The 14,840-nt window shown below is 45.4% G+C and overlaps 1 protein-coding gene across 1 annotated transcript in view; it reads right to left on the reverse strand.

Moving 5' to 3' along the window:
- Positions 1–14,840, reverse strand: part of LOC111957725 (3',5'-cyclic-AMP phosphodiesterase 4D-like) — a 51,973-nt gene that overhangs the window by 25,877 nt on the left and 11,256 nt on the right. The window contains 6 exon segments of the mRNA XM_023978683.3: positions 2,088–2,137; positions 2,786–2,862; positions 3,062–3,098; positions 10,828–10,846; positions 10,849–10,872; positions 10,875–11,018. Coding sequence (XP_023834451.1) covers positions 2,088–2,137; positions 2,786–2,862; positions 3,062–3,098; positions 10,828–10,846; positions 10,849–10,872; positions 10,875–11,013 — 346 coding nt within the window. The 5' untranslated portion in view covers positions 11,014–11,018.

Consider the following 14,840-nt stretch of genomic DNA (forward strand, 5'->3'; position numbering starts at 1 on the left):
CTGACATAGTATGGGTCCTACTGGCATAGTATGGGACCTACTGACATAGTATTGGACCTACTGACATAGTATTGGACCTACTGACATAGTATTGGACCTACTGACATAGTATGGGACCTACTGACATAGTATGGGACCTACTAGCAGGACCTACTAACATGGTTGGCTGCTTACCCCGTCACACACACTGCCAGCCCTACATAGTGCTAGAGGGCAACGAGAAGTGCCCTTCAAGAACAGGTGTATTCTGGTCCCTGTGTCATCTCCTGAATTAAACACCTGAGAGAGACGCCCTATTCTGAAGTAGTAGTGGACCACTCTCCTCTTTGACAAAGGCTACCAACAATCTGTGTCTTACAGATTGCTTACAGATGATTACAATACAAAAATGAAAGCAAACTTGATATTGTTCATTTCATTGTTCTGTTGGTTGGCTCTGGCTTATTAAGTACATTGCTAGTGAATTGCCGATTCGTTTCATGGTGTTAGTTAGACACACTGATTTAGATGTCATTCCCATCACTGTATACCGGGTCACTGCTACAGTGGGGAGCGAAAGGTAAGGGGTCATACCAGCCTGCTAAGCCCAGCCTCAGATGTAGTGACCTGATTCTAGCAGGATCCCATAGGGCTGTGTGGAATGTAGGGTCTGTCTGTGAGCTGTCAGTCAGGGGATGGAGCATGGGGCCTGACAGCACTTTGGCACAGAAGCCTTTCCATACAAGGCTGAGTGACAGACAAACAGGTGAACCGCAAGTCAAACAGTCCTGCTGATGCTACTGTACCAGGGTTGCTAACCACTGTTCTGCAGCCTTTATGCTGTTTGGTTCCCATTGTGCTGTACTGTAGCTACAGGCGTATCTCTTCCAAACATGTCAGCCATGTTGTATTTACTACACACTCTGGATCGCTTTGGTACAGTGTCCTGTTGTTTGGCTCGCCCTGAAGGATCTCTATGTCCTCATCCTCTATCTCTGGTCTGACAGTTCCCATCCCAATGTCTGTCATATCACAATGCCATGACACCATCATCAAGGGCTGCTGCATTTTACCAAGCTGATAGAATGGATGATATTGCTGAGTATTCTCTCTCCCTCCTTTCACTATCAACATATTCATACAGTACACACACACACACGCACACACACATACCACAGGAGGTTGGTGGCACCTTAATTGGGGAGGACGGGCTAGTGGTAATGGCTGGAGCAGAATCGGTAGAACGGTATAATATACATAAAACACATGTTTTTTTGTTGGTTTTTTTTTACAGATTTTTTTTTTTTTACCCCTTTTCTCCCCAATTTTTGTGGTATCCAATCGCTAGTAATTACTATCTTGTCTCATCGCTACAACTCCCGTACGGGCTCGGGAGAGACGAAGGTCGAAAGCCATGCGTCCTCCGAAGCACAACCCAACCAAGCCGCACTGCTTCTTAACACAGCGCGCCTCCAACCAGGAAGCCAGCCGCACCAATGTGTCGGAGGAAACACCGTGTACCTGGCCCCCTCGGTTAGCGCNTTTTATCCCATTTTCTCCCCAATTTTCGTGGTATCCAATCGCTAGTAATTACTATCTTGTCTCATCGCTACAACTCCCGTACGGGCTCGGGAGAGACGAAGGTCGAAAGCCACGCGTCCTCCGAAGCACAACCCAACCAAGCCGCACTGCTTCTTAAACACAGCGCGCCTCCAACCCGGAAGCCAGCCGCACCAATGTGTCGGAGGAAACACCGTGTACCTGGCCCCCTCGGTTAGCGCGCACTGCGCCCGGCCCGCCACAGGAGTCGCTGGAGCGCGATGAGACAAGGATATCCCTACCGGCCAAACCCTCCCTAACCCGGACGACGCTAGGCCAATTGTGCGTCGCCCCACGGACCTCCCGGTCGCGGCCGGCTGCGACAGTGCCTGGGCGCGATGCAGTGCCCTAGACCACTGTGCCACCCGGGAGGCATAAAACACATGTTTTGATGCCATTCCATCTGCTCCGTTCCAGCCATTATTATGAGCCGTCCTCCCCTCAGCAGCCTCCACTGACACACACACTAACAAACACAAAGACCACACAGATAAAGACTATCAGCGTACCTGTGAATGAGGTCTTGGTGATGGGAGGTGGAATACACATGGGTGATCTCCTGGTGTGGGGAGAAACAAAATACACATTGATCTCCTCCCAAAACACTACTACTGTACTACCTCATTCTATCTCTCTCCTATCTAACACCTCCTGTCTTTCTCCCCCTTCTCTTTCTCCCCACTCTATCTCACTAACAGAGGTAAATCTGCTGCACCCTTTCCAGCTGAATCAGTCCCCATTCATCACAGATCTTGCGTTGAACAGGAGGGCTATGGCGGAGGGCCCCTTTATTGAGTGGGACTGCTGTTGTTGTAGTCCCAGTGAAGACCAGCAGGGGGAGAACTACAGCAAAGGATTCACATCTTCTCCAACACATTGTGTCAAATGCAGCAGCAAGTGTCTGGTGGTCAAAATACCAATTAGTGGCAAAAAGATCGGAATTGGACTGCCTGTGTAAACACAGTCAAAGAGAGATGACATGGGGAATACTGAAGCCGTTTTTAAGATAACACCATAAAGAGAGACTTCAGTTGGAGATATCATATAAATACATATATATCCAATATATAGCCCCAAAATCCCCAAATTACACTAATATTTAGCTATAATTAGGGTAGCTTTGTGCCTTGCTCTAGACTACTACACAGCAGTAATTACAGGTTAATTGTGTATAAGATACATACAGTGTATGCTTCCGAAGACTTACTTGTTGGACACTCTGTCTTGTGTACAATTGGTTAATGCAGCGAAATTATTCCGTACAGTTCTTAGACTGGCTAGAACCTGGAGTAGATCAGGACAGATTGACATTAAAACCTCACATTAATCACATGAATCTCTTGAACAGTGATTGCCCCATCTAAACTGGTCAATGGGCCTGGGTCTTTTACACAATTTCAGCATAGCATACTCTACTGTGGTTTCCTGAAGGAATTAGGCAACAACACAATACATCTTGCTTAGCAATCGTGCCATTGCTCACCTGTGCAAATGGTGTTACAATCATATCGTCGCCATGACTGCAAAAAAGAGACAAAGATAAAAAGAGGTTAGATTACATTTTTTGACACACCTTTGTCTACAGACATTCTAAACATGGCCTTCACATTTTAACCCTCTGCGTGACAAAGAGGAGATGATCCCAGCTGTAGCCATGACTATGGCAAGACTAGAGTAATATGGCTATACAATGTGGCCTCAGGGCATTTCATATTATTCTGTACGTAAATCTGTGACACCCCATTTAGTATGATATGTTACGTTATGTAAGATTATGCATGGAATTGCGGTCGTAAAATGTCATACTGTTAGAAGACATATACTATCATACGTCTTATACAGTCGTACAATAGCATATGCATTTGATGATGTAACTTATCATACTTCTTGGAAGAGGTATTATTTGATACGTCTTTCTCTGAGACCAGGTTGCTTGTTCCATAGTAACAACAAAGGGGAATTACGGGGATAATTTACGTCGGTGATTAGGTGAACTAACGACAAAGGTTACTCATTCAAGGGTTTAATAACACATATGGAATCATGTAGTAACCAAAAAAGTGCTAAACAAATCAAAATATGTGTCACGGATACCCCCGGTACTGCTGCTCATTCCGTTCACCAGCTCCGGAGGTCTACGTCACCGGCCTTCTAGGTGTCACTGAATTGGATTAATTACCACCAACCCCGAACTGTCTTGTCTCATTACGCACACCTGGTACCCATTCCCCCTGATTAGTAATCAAATCAAATTTTATTTGTCACATAGACATGGTTAGCAGATGTTAATGCGAGTGTAGCGAAATGCTTGTGCTTCTAGTTCCGACAATGCAGTAATAACTGTGGATAGGGGGGTGCTCCCTCTGCTGTTTCCTGAAGTCCACGATCATCTCCTTTGTTTTGTTGACGTTGAGTGTGAGGTTATTTTCCTGACACCACACTCCGAGGGCCCTCACCTCCTCCCTGTAGGCTGTCTCGTCGTTATTGGTAATCAAGCCTACCACTGTAGTGTCGTCTGCAAACTTGATGATTGAGTTGGAGGCGTGCATGGCCACGCAGTCGTGGGTGAACAGAGAGTACAGGAGAGGGCTGAGAACGCACCTTTGTGGGGCCCCAGTGTTGAGGATCAGCGAGATGTTGTTACCTACCCTCACCACCTGGGGGTGGCCCGTCAGGAAGTACAGTACCCAGTTGCACAGGGCGGGGTCGAGATCCAGGGTCTCGAGCTTGATGAYGAGTTTGGAGGGTACTATGGTGTTAAATGCTGAGCTGTAATCGATGAACAGCATTCTTACATAGGTATTCCTCTTGTCCAGATGGGTTAGGGCAGTGTGCAGTGTGGTTGCGATTGCGTCGTCTGTGGACYTATTGGGGCGGTAAGMAAATTGGAGTGGGTCTAGGGTGTCAGGTAGGGTGGAGGTGATATGGTCCTTGACTAGTCTCTCAAAGCACTTCATGATGACGGAAGTGAGTGCTACGGGGCGGTAGTCATTTAGCTCAGTTACCTTAGCTTTCTTGGGAACAGGAACAATGGTGGCCCTCTTGAAGCATGTGGGAACAGCAGACTGGGATAAGGATTGATTGAATATGTCCGTAAACACACCAGCCAGCTGGTCTGCGCATGCTCTGAGGACACGGCTGGGGATCAGGCGCTATTGACAAAGGTCAGTAGGAAAAGTTGTGATGGACTACTTTTTGGAGGACGATCGTGCCATGCCATCTCTGACTCTGAAAATGAATCAGACGATGAGGAAATCCCTGATTTACGTAAAAACATTTTAATTGAAGAAGACATTGTAGTCTTCTGAGTCTTCTGATGACAGCGATGGGGAAGAAACGGCGACAATCAACAGTGTTGTTGTCACGGAAGAATTTGACAGAGTTTTGAAATCAGTAGAAGCAGAGTATGATAAGGAGATTAATAGAATTCTGGCGTTTGATTGCAAATGCTTAGGGAGTCGAAAAGAAAACACAGAAGGCTATTGTATAAAACACATGTCTCTGGATTACATATTCAAACTAAGGGCAACCATGGCATCGGTGACAGAGAGGGAGAAAGATCTGATGATTTTTATGGCATTGCACACGGTCAGTGTGACTTGACACAATGGGCCAAATAAACTGTTCAAACCGAAACGAAACAGGATGTCTTATTTAATAAAAGGGGTTGCAGTCTGCCGTGTATACGGGTAAGAATCTAACAACTTTAGCTAGCTATGACATTCTGTTTGTATTTATATTTAAGATTCTTCTAAATAGACACCCTTTGCCTTGATGACAGTTTTGCACACTGTTGGCTTTCTCTCAACCAGCTCCATGAGGTAGTCACCTGGAATGCATTACAATTAACAGGTGAACCTTGTTAAAAGTTAATTTGTGGAATTTCTTTCACTTTTAATGCGTTTGAGCCAATCAGTTGTGTTGTGACAAGGTAGGGGTGGTATATAGAATATAGCCCAATTTGTTAAAGTCCATATTATGGCAAGAACAGCTCAAATAAGAAAAGAGAAATTACAGTCCATCATTGCTTTTAGACATGAAGGTCAGTAAATCCAAAAAGTTTATTCAAGTGCAGTCTCAAAAACCATCAAGCACTATGATGAAACTGGCTCTCATGAGGACCACCACAAGAAAGGAAGACCCAGAGTTACCTCTGCTGCAGAGGATAAGTGCATTAGAGTTACCAGCCTCAGAAATTGCAGCCCAAATAAATGCTTCACAGAGTAACAGACACATTTCAACATCAATTGTTCAGAGGAGACTGTGTGAATCAGACCTTCATGGTCGAATTGCTGCAATGAAATCACTACTAAAGGACACCAATGAGAAGAAAAGACTTGCAGGGGCAAGAAACACGAGCAATGGACATTAGACCGGTGGAAATTTGTCCTTTGGTCTGATGAGTCGAAGTTTGAGATTTTTGTTTCCACCCGCCATGAGACGCAGAGTAGGTGAACGGATGATCTCTGCATGTGTCACATGTGCTTCCTCTAGGTCACCAGGCTGCCCGTTATGGCGCACACCTGTCACCATCATTACGAGCACCTGCGCGTCATCAGACTAACCTGGACTCCAACACCTCCTTGATTACCTGCCCTATATCTGTCACTCCCGTTGGTTCCTTCCCCAGGCGTCATTGTTTCTGTTTCATGTCTGTTCGTGTGTCTTATTTTGTATTGTGTTTTCATTTATTAAATAATTCACTCCCTGAACTTGCTTCCCGACTCTCAGCGCACACATTACAGCATGTGTGGTTCCCACCGTGAAGCATGAGGATGAGATGTGATGGTGTGGGGGTGCTTTGCTGGTGACACCGTCTGTGATTTAAAAAGAAATCAAGGCACACTTAACCAGCATGGCCACCACAGCATTCTGCAGCAATATGCCATCCCATCTGGTTTGTACTTAGTGGGACTATAATTTGTTTTTCAACAGGACATTGACCCAACATACCTCCAGGCTGTGTACGGGCTATTTGACCAAGAAGGAGAGTGATGGAGTGCTGCATTAGATGACCTGGCCTCCACAAATACCCGACCTCAACCCAATTGAGATGCATTGGGATGAGTTGGACCGCAGAGTGAAGGAAAAGCAACCAACAAATGCTCAAGAGTGTGCAAAGCTGTCAACAAGGCAAAGGGTGGCTACTTTGAAGAATCTAAAATCTCAAATATATTTTGATTTGTTTAACACCTTTTTGGTTACTACATGATTCCATATGTGTAATTTCATAGTTGGAATGATTCCACTATTATTCCACAATGTAAAAAAAAATATCAAATGAAGAAAAACCCTTGAGTGAGTAGGTGTTTCCAAACGTTTGACTGGTACTGTATATTTACTCAAATCACCCGTGGGCCATATGTTTGACACCCCTGAACTACACCATTAGTAGGTATCATACGTCTTGGAGGTGCTCAGAAATATGCAAAGTATGTTTCGTATGGCTCAGAGGCCAGGCTGGGCTAAATGGCAGGACTAGACTACACTGCTAGGCTATATTATGGATATATCTGTAGGCACACATCTGCTTCTTCATTGACCACCATGCACTTCCACAACATTCCACAACTGTTACTTGTACAAGGGTGAGTGTGTAAGATTACATTAACCTTAGTACTCAATCATTGATGACTAAGGCCAAAATTCATGGGAGTTATTGATGACGTACAGTGCCTTCGGAAAGTATTCAGACCTCTTGACTTTTTCCACATTTTGTTAGGTTACAGCCTCATTCTAAAATTGATTAAATGTTTTTTTCCCCCTCATCAATCTACACACAATACCCCATAATGACAAAGGTTTTTAGACATTTTTGCTAATATATATTTTTTTAAACGGAAATATCACATTTACATAAGTATTCAGAACCTTTACTCATTGCCTTGTTGAAGCACCTTTGGCAGCGGTTACAGCCTCTAGTCTTCTTAGGTATGACGCTAAACGCTTGGCACACCTGTATTTAGGTAGTTTCTCCCATTCTTCCCTGCAGATCCTCTCAAGCTCTGTCAGATTGGATGGGGAACATTGCTACACAGCTATTTTCAGGTCTCTCCAGAGATGTTCGATCAGGTTCAAGTCCGGGCTCTGGCTGGGCCACTCAAAGACATTCAGAGACTTTTCCCGAAGCCACTCCTGCATTGTCTTGGCTATATGCTTAGGGTCATTGTCCTGATGGAAAGTGAACCTTCACCCCAGTCTGAGATTCTGAGCGCCCTGGAGCGGGTTTTCATCAAAGATCTCTCTGTACTTCGCTCCGTTCATCTTTCCCTCGATCCTGACTAGTCTCCCAGTCCCTGCTGCTGAAAAGGATCCCCACAGTATGATCTTCTCCCCACAGAGTATCTTCTCCCCCAATTGCTCAGTTTGGCCGGGCGGCCAGCTCTAGGAAGAGTCTTGCTGAATCTAAACTTCTTCCATTTAAGAATGATGGAGGCCACTGTGTTCTTGGGGACCTTCAATGCTGCAGACATTTTTTGTTACCCTTCCCCAGATCTGTGCCTCGACACAATCCTGTCTCAGAGCTCTACGGATAATTAATTTGACCTCATGGCTTGGTTTTTGCTCTGACATGCACTGTCAACTGTGCAACCTTCTATACAGGTGTGGGCATTTCCAAATCATGTCCAATCAATAAAATGTATTGGACTCCAATCAAGTTGTAGAAACATCTCAAGGATAATCATTGGAAACAGGATGCACCTGAGCTCAATTTCGAGTCTCATAACAAAGGGTCTGAACACTTATTTCTGTTTTATATTTGTAATCAATTTGCAAACATTTCTAAAAACCTGTTTTGCCTTTGTCATTATGGGGTATTGTGTGTAGATTGCTGAGGATTAAAAAAAAAAAAAAAATTAGATTAAGGCTGTATCGTAATAAAATGTGTAAAAAGTCAAGGGGTCTGAATACTTTCTGAAGGCACTGTATACAGTACCTCTATTGGCGTCATTCATTGAAATCTATAGTAGAGTTCATTAGAGACGACATCCATGGCCTGTACACACCCTCTACACAACCAAACATCATCATCATCCTTGGGGATACTGGCCAGACAAATGCAAGGACAGAACACGTGGGCTATATTTATTGATAAGCTTGTCTTGAACAACAATGAAAAACATAATACTAGTGCTACCCTCACTCCTCTTTTCCCCCTAACATTATTGATGTACACTGAGTGTACAAAACATTACGAAAAACGTTCTAATATTGAGTTGCACCCCCCTCCAACCCCCCACCCCCCCACCTTTTGACCCCGTAACAGAGGGGTGGAAGGTAGCCTAGTGGTTAGAGTGTTGAGCCAGTAACCAGAAGGTTGCTGGATCGAATCCCCGAGCTGACAAGGTAAAAATCTGTCGTTATGCCCCTGAGCAAGGCAGTTAACCCACGGGTGCAAGGCAGCCCCCCGCACCTCTCTGATTCAGAGGGGTTGGGTTGAATGCGGAAGACACATTTCAGTTATACATTCAGTTGGACAACTGACTCCCTTTCCCTCAATTTGTCAGGGCATGGAATCTACAAAGTGTTCACAGGGATGTTGACTCCAATGTTTCCCACAGTTGTGTCAAGTTGGCTGGATGTCCTTTGGGTGGTGGACCATTCTTGATACACAAGGGAAACTGCATGCAAAACCAAGCAGCATTGCAAACCTGTGTCAAGAACGGGTACCATACCCCACTCAAAGGCACTTTTGTCTTGCCCATTCACCCTCTCAAGGGCACGTCTTAATCCATGCCTTAATTGTCTCAAGGCTTACAAATCCTTCTTTAACCTGTCTCCCCCCCTTCTTCTACACTGATTTGAAGTGGATTGAACAAGTGACATCAATAAGGGATCATAGTTTCACCTGGATTCACCTGGTCAGTCTACATCATGAAAAGAACAGGTGTTCTTAATTTTTTGTACTCTCAATATTTCTCAATAACAAAGACACGAGAGAGAGAGAGGGAGGGGAGAGAGAGCGATTAGGCGAGACGTTGCATTCCAGCCTCCCTTTCCTCCCTCCTCTCTTCCCTTTCCCCAGCCACCAACACTGGTCTCTGCATGCTAGTACCCAGCATGAGACCTTTAATATATGTTCTATATATATCTGCAGACATAACTGGTTACATAAAGAAGCACAAGGGACATTTCTAAAAGATTCTGCCAGTAAACTATTTCCTTAGAGACATCTATGGTCTTTATGTCTTTTCCAAGAAAAATGAGTCATTTAGTGCATCAAAGATTGTCCATTTTGTATATTCTATATAAAAAAATGTACAATGTTTAGCCTTCATGTTAGATATCAAAGACCCCTGTTTCTTCATTAGCTGTAGGTCAGTGATAAGCCCCAGAGTAACAGTTGGCCTCCAGAGTAACATTCTGTACAGTAACTTGGTTTACTGGAACAATTGTCCACCCATTCCACTTTCCTTAGAAACCACAGCGTGGCAACTGGGAAAAGTAACGGGACTCCGTATGAACGTCATGTGACATACAACCTGGTGAGGAGCTGCCTGCTATGGCTGACCAACCAACCCCGTAAAAAAACACATTTCACTGCACCTATCCGGAGACAATCACACAAAAAACATATTGTGAACTTGGGGTCAATACCATTTAGAGAATCAGGGTGATTTTATTGTGGTATTCTGGTGGGGGGTTAAGCTAAGGCAGGGTAATTCAGACACGATCATAGGGTGCGTTTAGAATGGCACCCATCCCCTTCATAGTGCACTACTTATGACCAGAGCCCTCTGGGGGAAAACAAAGTAGTGCACTACTTATGAACAGAGCCCTATGGGGGAAGACAAAGTAGTGCACTACTTATGAACAGAGCACTATGGGGGAAAACAAAGTAGAGAATAGGGTGCCATTTGGATCTCAGCCATAGTGACAGAGAAAGACAGGAAGGATATGGCTTCCTCAGGAGATGCTCCTCCTCCTTACTACAGACTGAATGGAGATACACTGTCTTCAGTCAATACATCATTTCCTGTTGAAGCCTAGCTGGATGGTCATGTTGGTAAGGGGTTGATTGTAGTGTTACACAGCTCTGTACTAACACACTTCAATGGTAACTAATCGGTGTGTGCGTTGTGCGTGTCGTGCGTGCGTGTGTGTGTGTGTGTGTGTGTGTGTGTGTGTGTGTGTGTGCGTGGCGTGCGCTGCGTGCGTGTGTGTGTGTGTGCGTGTGTGTGTGTGTGTGCGTGTGTGTTGTGGTGTGTTGTGGTGAACAGAAGACAGTTGGAGAGAGAAAAAACTCACATGTCGCTGGCGATGGAGGATTTCTGGACATGGACTTGGGCGACAGTCGTAGTCCGAGTCAGAGCGGTAGAGGAAGGACTCTCTCCGCTGACTGTGGACAAAGTTGCCCTGCAGTATGAGCCCAGACCCCGGGCTGGCCATGGGGTCCAGCGGGCTGCGCCCTGACGAGTGTGCCGTTGTCCACATCGAAACTGTCAGACAACAACCAGAGAGAGAGGAAATATTTAGACATAATCATAAACAGTGGGTGGTAGAAACATAGGATACCTGTCTGCATTTCTGTTTATTTGTACTGCAAAGAACATTGAGCAGCAGGTTGCTTAGGATTCAAAACATTCTTTCAAACAGCCACAAGAATATCCAAAAGCCTTTATATGGTAACTGTAACACAGGCCAGTACTGTAGCACAGGCCAGAACTGTAGCAGGCCAGTACTGTGCAAAGGCCCAGTACTGTACACAGGCCCAGAACTGTAGCACAGGCCAGTACTGTAGCACAGGCCAGAACTGTAGCACAGGCCAGTACTGTAAGCAGGCCAGTACTGTAACACAGGCCAGAACTGAAGCACAGGCTAGAACTGAAGCACCAGGCTAGAACTGAAGCACAGGCCAGTACCGTAGGCACAGGCCAGTACTGTAGCACAGGCCAGTACTGTAACACAGGCCAGTACTGTGACACAGCCAGAACTGTACAGGCCAGTAACTGTAACACAGACATACGTAACAGGCCAGTACTGTAACACAGGCCAGTACTGTAGCACAGGCCCAAGAACTTAGCAGGCCAGTACTGTAACACAGGCCAGTACTGTAACACAGGCCAGTACTGTAACATGCCAGTACTGTAACACAGGCCAGTACTGTAACACAGGCCAGAACTGTAACACAGGCCAGTACTGTAACACAGGCCAGAACTGTAGCACAGGCCAGTACTGTAACACAGGCCAGAACTGTAACACAGGCCAGTACTATAACACAGGCCAGTAATGTAACACAGGCCAGAACTGTAGCACAGGCCAGAACTGTAACACAGGCCTGTACTGTAACACAGGCCAGTACTGTAACACAGGCCAGAACTGTAGCACAGGCCAGAACTGTAGCACAGGCCAGAACTGTAGCACAGGCCAGTACTGTAACACAGGCCAGTACCGTAACACAGGCCAGTACCGTAACACAGGCCAGTACTGTAACTCTGATAAAGACAATGACTCATTGAGTCACCACCACCACTTAGGACAATGACGCACTCCCCGTTTGATGTCACCGTTCCTTAGAGTCCTCCAGATTATCCTCACACCTGGGATTACCGCTGTCACCCAGGATTACCTGACCTGTTACAAGGGTAACCAGACCTGGCTCAACTGTAATCCTCCAGAGGGATTCCCCTCTACGTAGCACCAGATACATCTTCATCATCACTATCATCAGCACCAGTGTCAGCTATGTGATGAAAATAGCTGTTGTGATCATCCTGTAGGATCCGCTGTGGAGCTGATAGGGGAGCCCGTGCTATTCGGTACAGTGTGTGTGTGTGTGTGTGTGCGCGCGCGCGCGCGCGTGTGTGATTGTGTGTGTGGTGGAGGGAACAGTGTGAGCTGAGTGGACTGCGTCAGCTGTGTCTGTGTGTGTTCGTCATTGTGAGTGTTGATGACGTGTTGTTGTGGCTATGCATGGGTATAGCACAGTAAGCACTGTCAGCCCTAAAATCCAAAAAACACAGAACAGCATATTCTCTCTAGCATATTCTCTCTTCATCTTCCGGATGAAGAGCCCCGCTCTTTGACCCTACGACAAGTGTTTACATCCAGCTGCAGATTCTGCCGTTAATAAACATTCTTATTGTTCGGAATACATTACGTCAACCATGATTCAATCTGTGTTTACTGTAGGCTTCCGTAATAGAACACTGTGGGGACTGATTCCACATCATGAGATTCAGCTAGCTTATTAAAATGCCACTAAGAAAAAAGGACTATTATCAAATCACATATTCAAATCTATCACATCGCTATAGCACCCTAGCCAATGTGATTTTACTGTGGTGTACTTCTCCCATGCTCCTTTTATAAAACCAAGGCCATTGAGACACACATGCATTCATAATTGCAAGGTATACGTAGTAGCATGCTGGAAACTATATACATTGGGACGTGAAGGGGCAAATGTATTTTCACAGAGCGAGTGCTGGAGAGAGATGGAGGGGTGGGAAAGGATTGGTGCATGTTGTGTGAATGTTTGTTAGCTAGGCGAGTTAGACAATAGCATCTGTATGTGTATCAGGGCCTGCTGCCTACACTCTTTCCCCCCTGGGTCATATCACTGCACCAGGCCAGGGTTCAGCCTACCACATAACACTGTATACCACAAACAGAACACCAGCATGTCTATCTCGCACACACACATGCACGCACAGCCCACCCCCCTTCTTCACAACAGCCATGTGGTTGTAGCCCCTACATGTGAAACCCAATATGCCAGAGGGTGCTAGAGATGCTGCCATTATCTATCACTGAAGTCTAGAACTGCAACTCAAATGGCACCCTATTCCCTACACAGTGCACTTCATTAAGTGCATTACTATTGACCAGGGCCCATAAGACTTTGGTCAAAAGTAGTGCACTATGTAGCAGGGGCACCATTATTTTTTCCGACTTGCAAACCATTTTTTTTTTTTAAATACCAGTCAAAATATATTTTTCCTTCCTGTTCCTTTTTAAAACAGTGAAATCATATATATATCTTTTTTTTACATTAGCTCGACATTCAATTACTTCACCAATCAGTGTGGATAGAGCATCTTGCTATGGAGCTGGAAAGCTATAGTTGTTTTAGCCTAGGCTGCATGCGGAACGTAAAATAACATTTTTAACCCGTTCTTAACTGAATTGCCTAGTCAAATAAAGGTACAAAATATATATATATATTATACAGGGTGAGGAAATCAATGTGTACATTCGTAATTTGATTGAACTATCTCTTTAATCAGATTTCCTGAATTGCATTTGATCTGAGCATGTGCTATAAATAAACATGAATTTCTTTTATAAAGAAATATGCTTTTGTCATCTCTTAAGAAAGCTTGCTTGGGCAGCAACATCTGGGGCATGGAGACTGAGAACAAACCCAGTTTGGTCCCAGGTGACAGCCCAATTGAAAAGACACATTTACAGCCTACCTATTGCACAGGTAGGTCACACTACATTACATTTACATTTACATTTAAGTCATTTAGCAGACGCTCTTATCCAGAGCGACTTACAAATTGGTGCATTCACCTTATGATATCCAGTGGAACAACCACTTTACAATAGTGCATCTAACTCTTTTAAGGGGGGGGGTTAGAAGGATTACTTTATCCTATCCTAGGTATTCCTTAAAGAGGTGGGGTTTCAGGTGTCTCCGGAAGGTGGTGATTGACTCCGCTGACCTGGCGTCCTCATCCAACACTTCCCACACTGCCCCTACTCGGATGGTATCGCGCCGTCCCAACCTTCGCTCTCTCTCCCCCTACTCTCTCCTCTTCCATCCTATCATCTCTTCCTCTGCTCAAACCTTCTCCAACTATCTCCTGATTCTGCCTCCTCAACCTCCTCTCCTCCCTTTTGCATCCTTTGACTCTATGTCCCTCCTCCAGGCCGGCTCGGTCTCTCCCTCCTCTTCCGTGGCTCGACGACTCATTGCGAGCTCACAGAACAGGGCTCCGGGCGCCGAGCGGAAATGGAGGAAAACTCGCCTCCCTGCGGACCTGGCATCTTTCACTCCCTCCTCTCTACATTCTCCTCTTCTGTCTCTGCTGCTAAAGCCAATTTCTACACTCTAAATTCCAAGCTCTGCCTCTAACCCTAGGAAGCTCTTTGCCACCTTCTCCTCCCTCCTGAATCCTCCTCCTCCCTCTCCCTCTCCCTCTCTGCTGATGACTTCGTCAACCATTTTGAAAAGAGGTCGACGACATCCGATCCTCGTGCTAAGTCAAACGAGCAGGCGCGGGTGGTGTGGGTCGTACTGCTCAAGAAATGAA

This window comes from Salvelinus sp. IW2-2015, linkage group LG33 (genome assembly GCF_002910315.2).
Source record: "Salvelinus sp. IW2-2015 linkage group LG33, ASM291031v2, whole genome shotgun sequence".
In the NCBI taxonomy this organism is placed as follows: Eukaryota; Metazoa; Chordata; class Actinopteri; order Salmoniformes; family Salmonidae; genus Salvelinus; species Salvelinus sp. IW2-2015.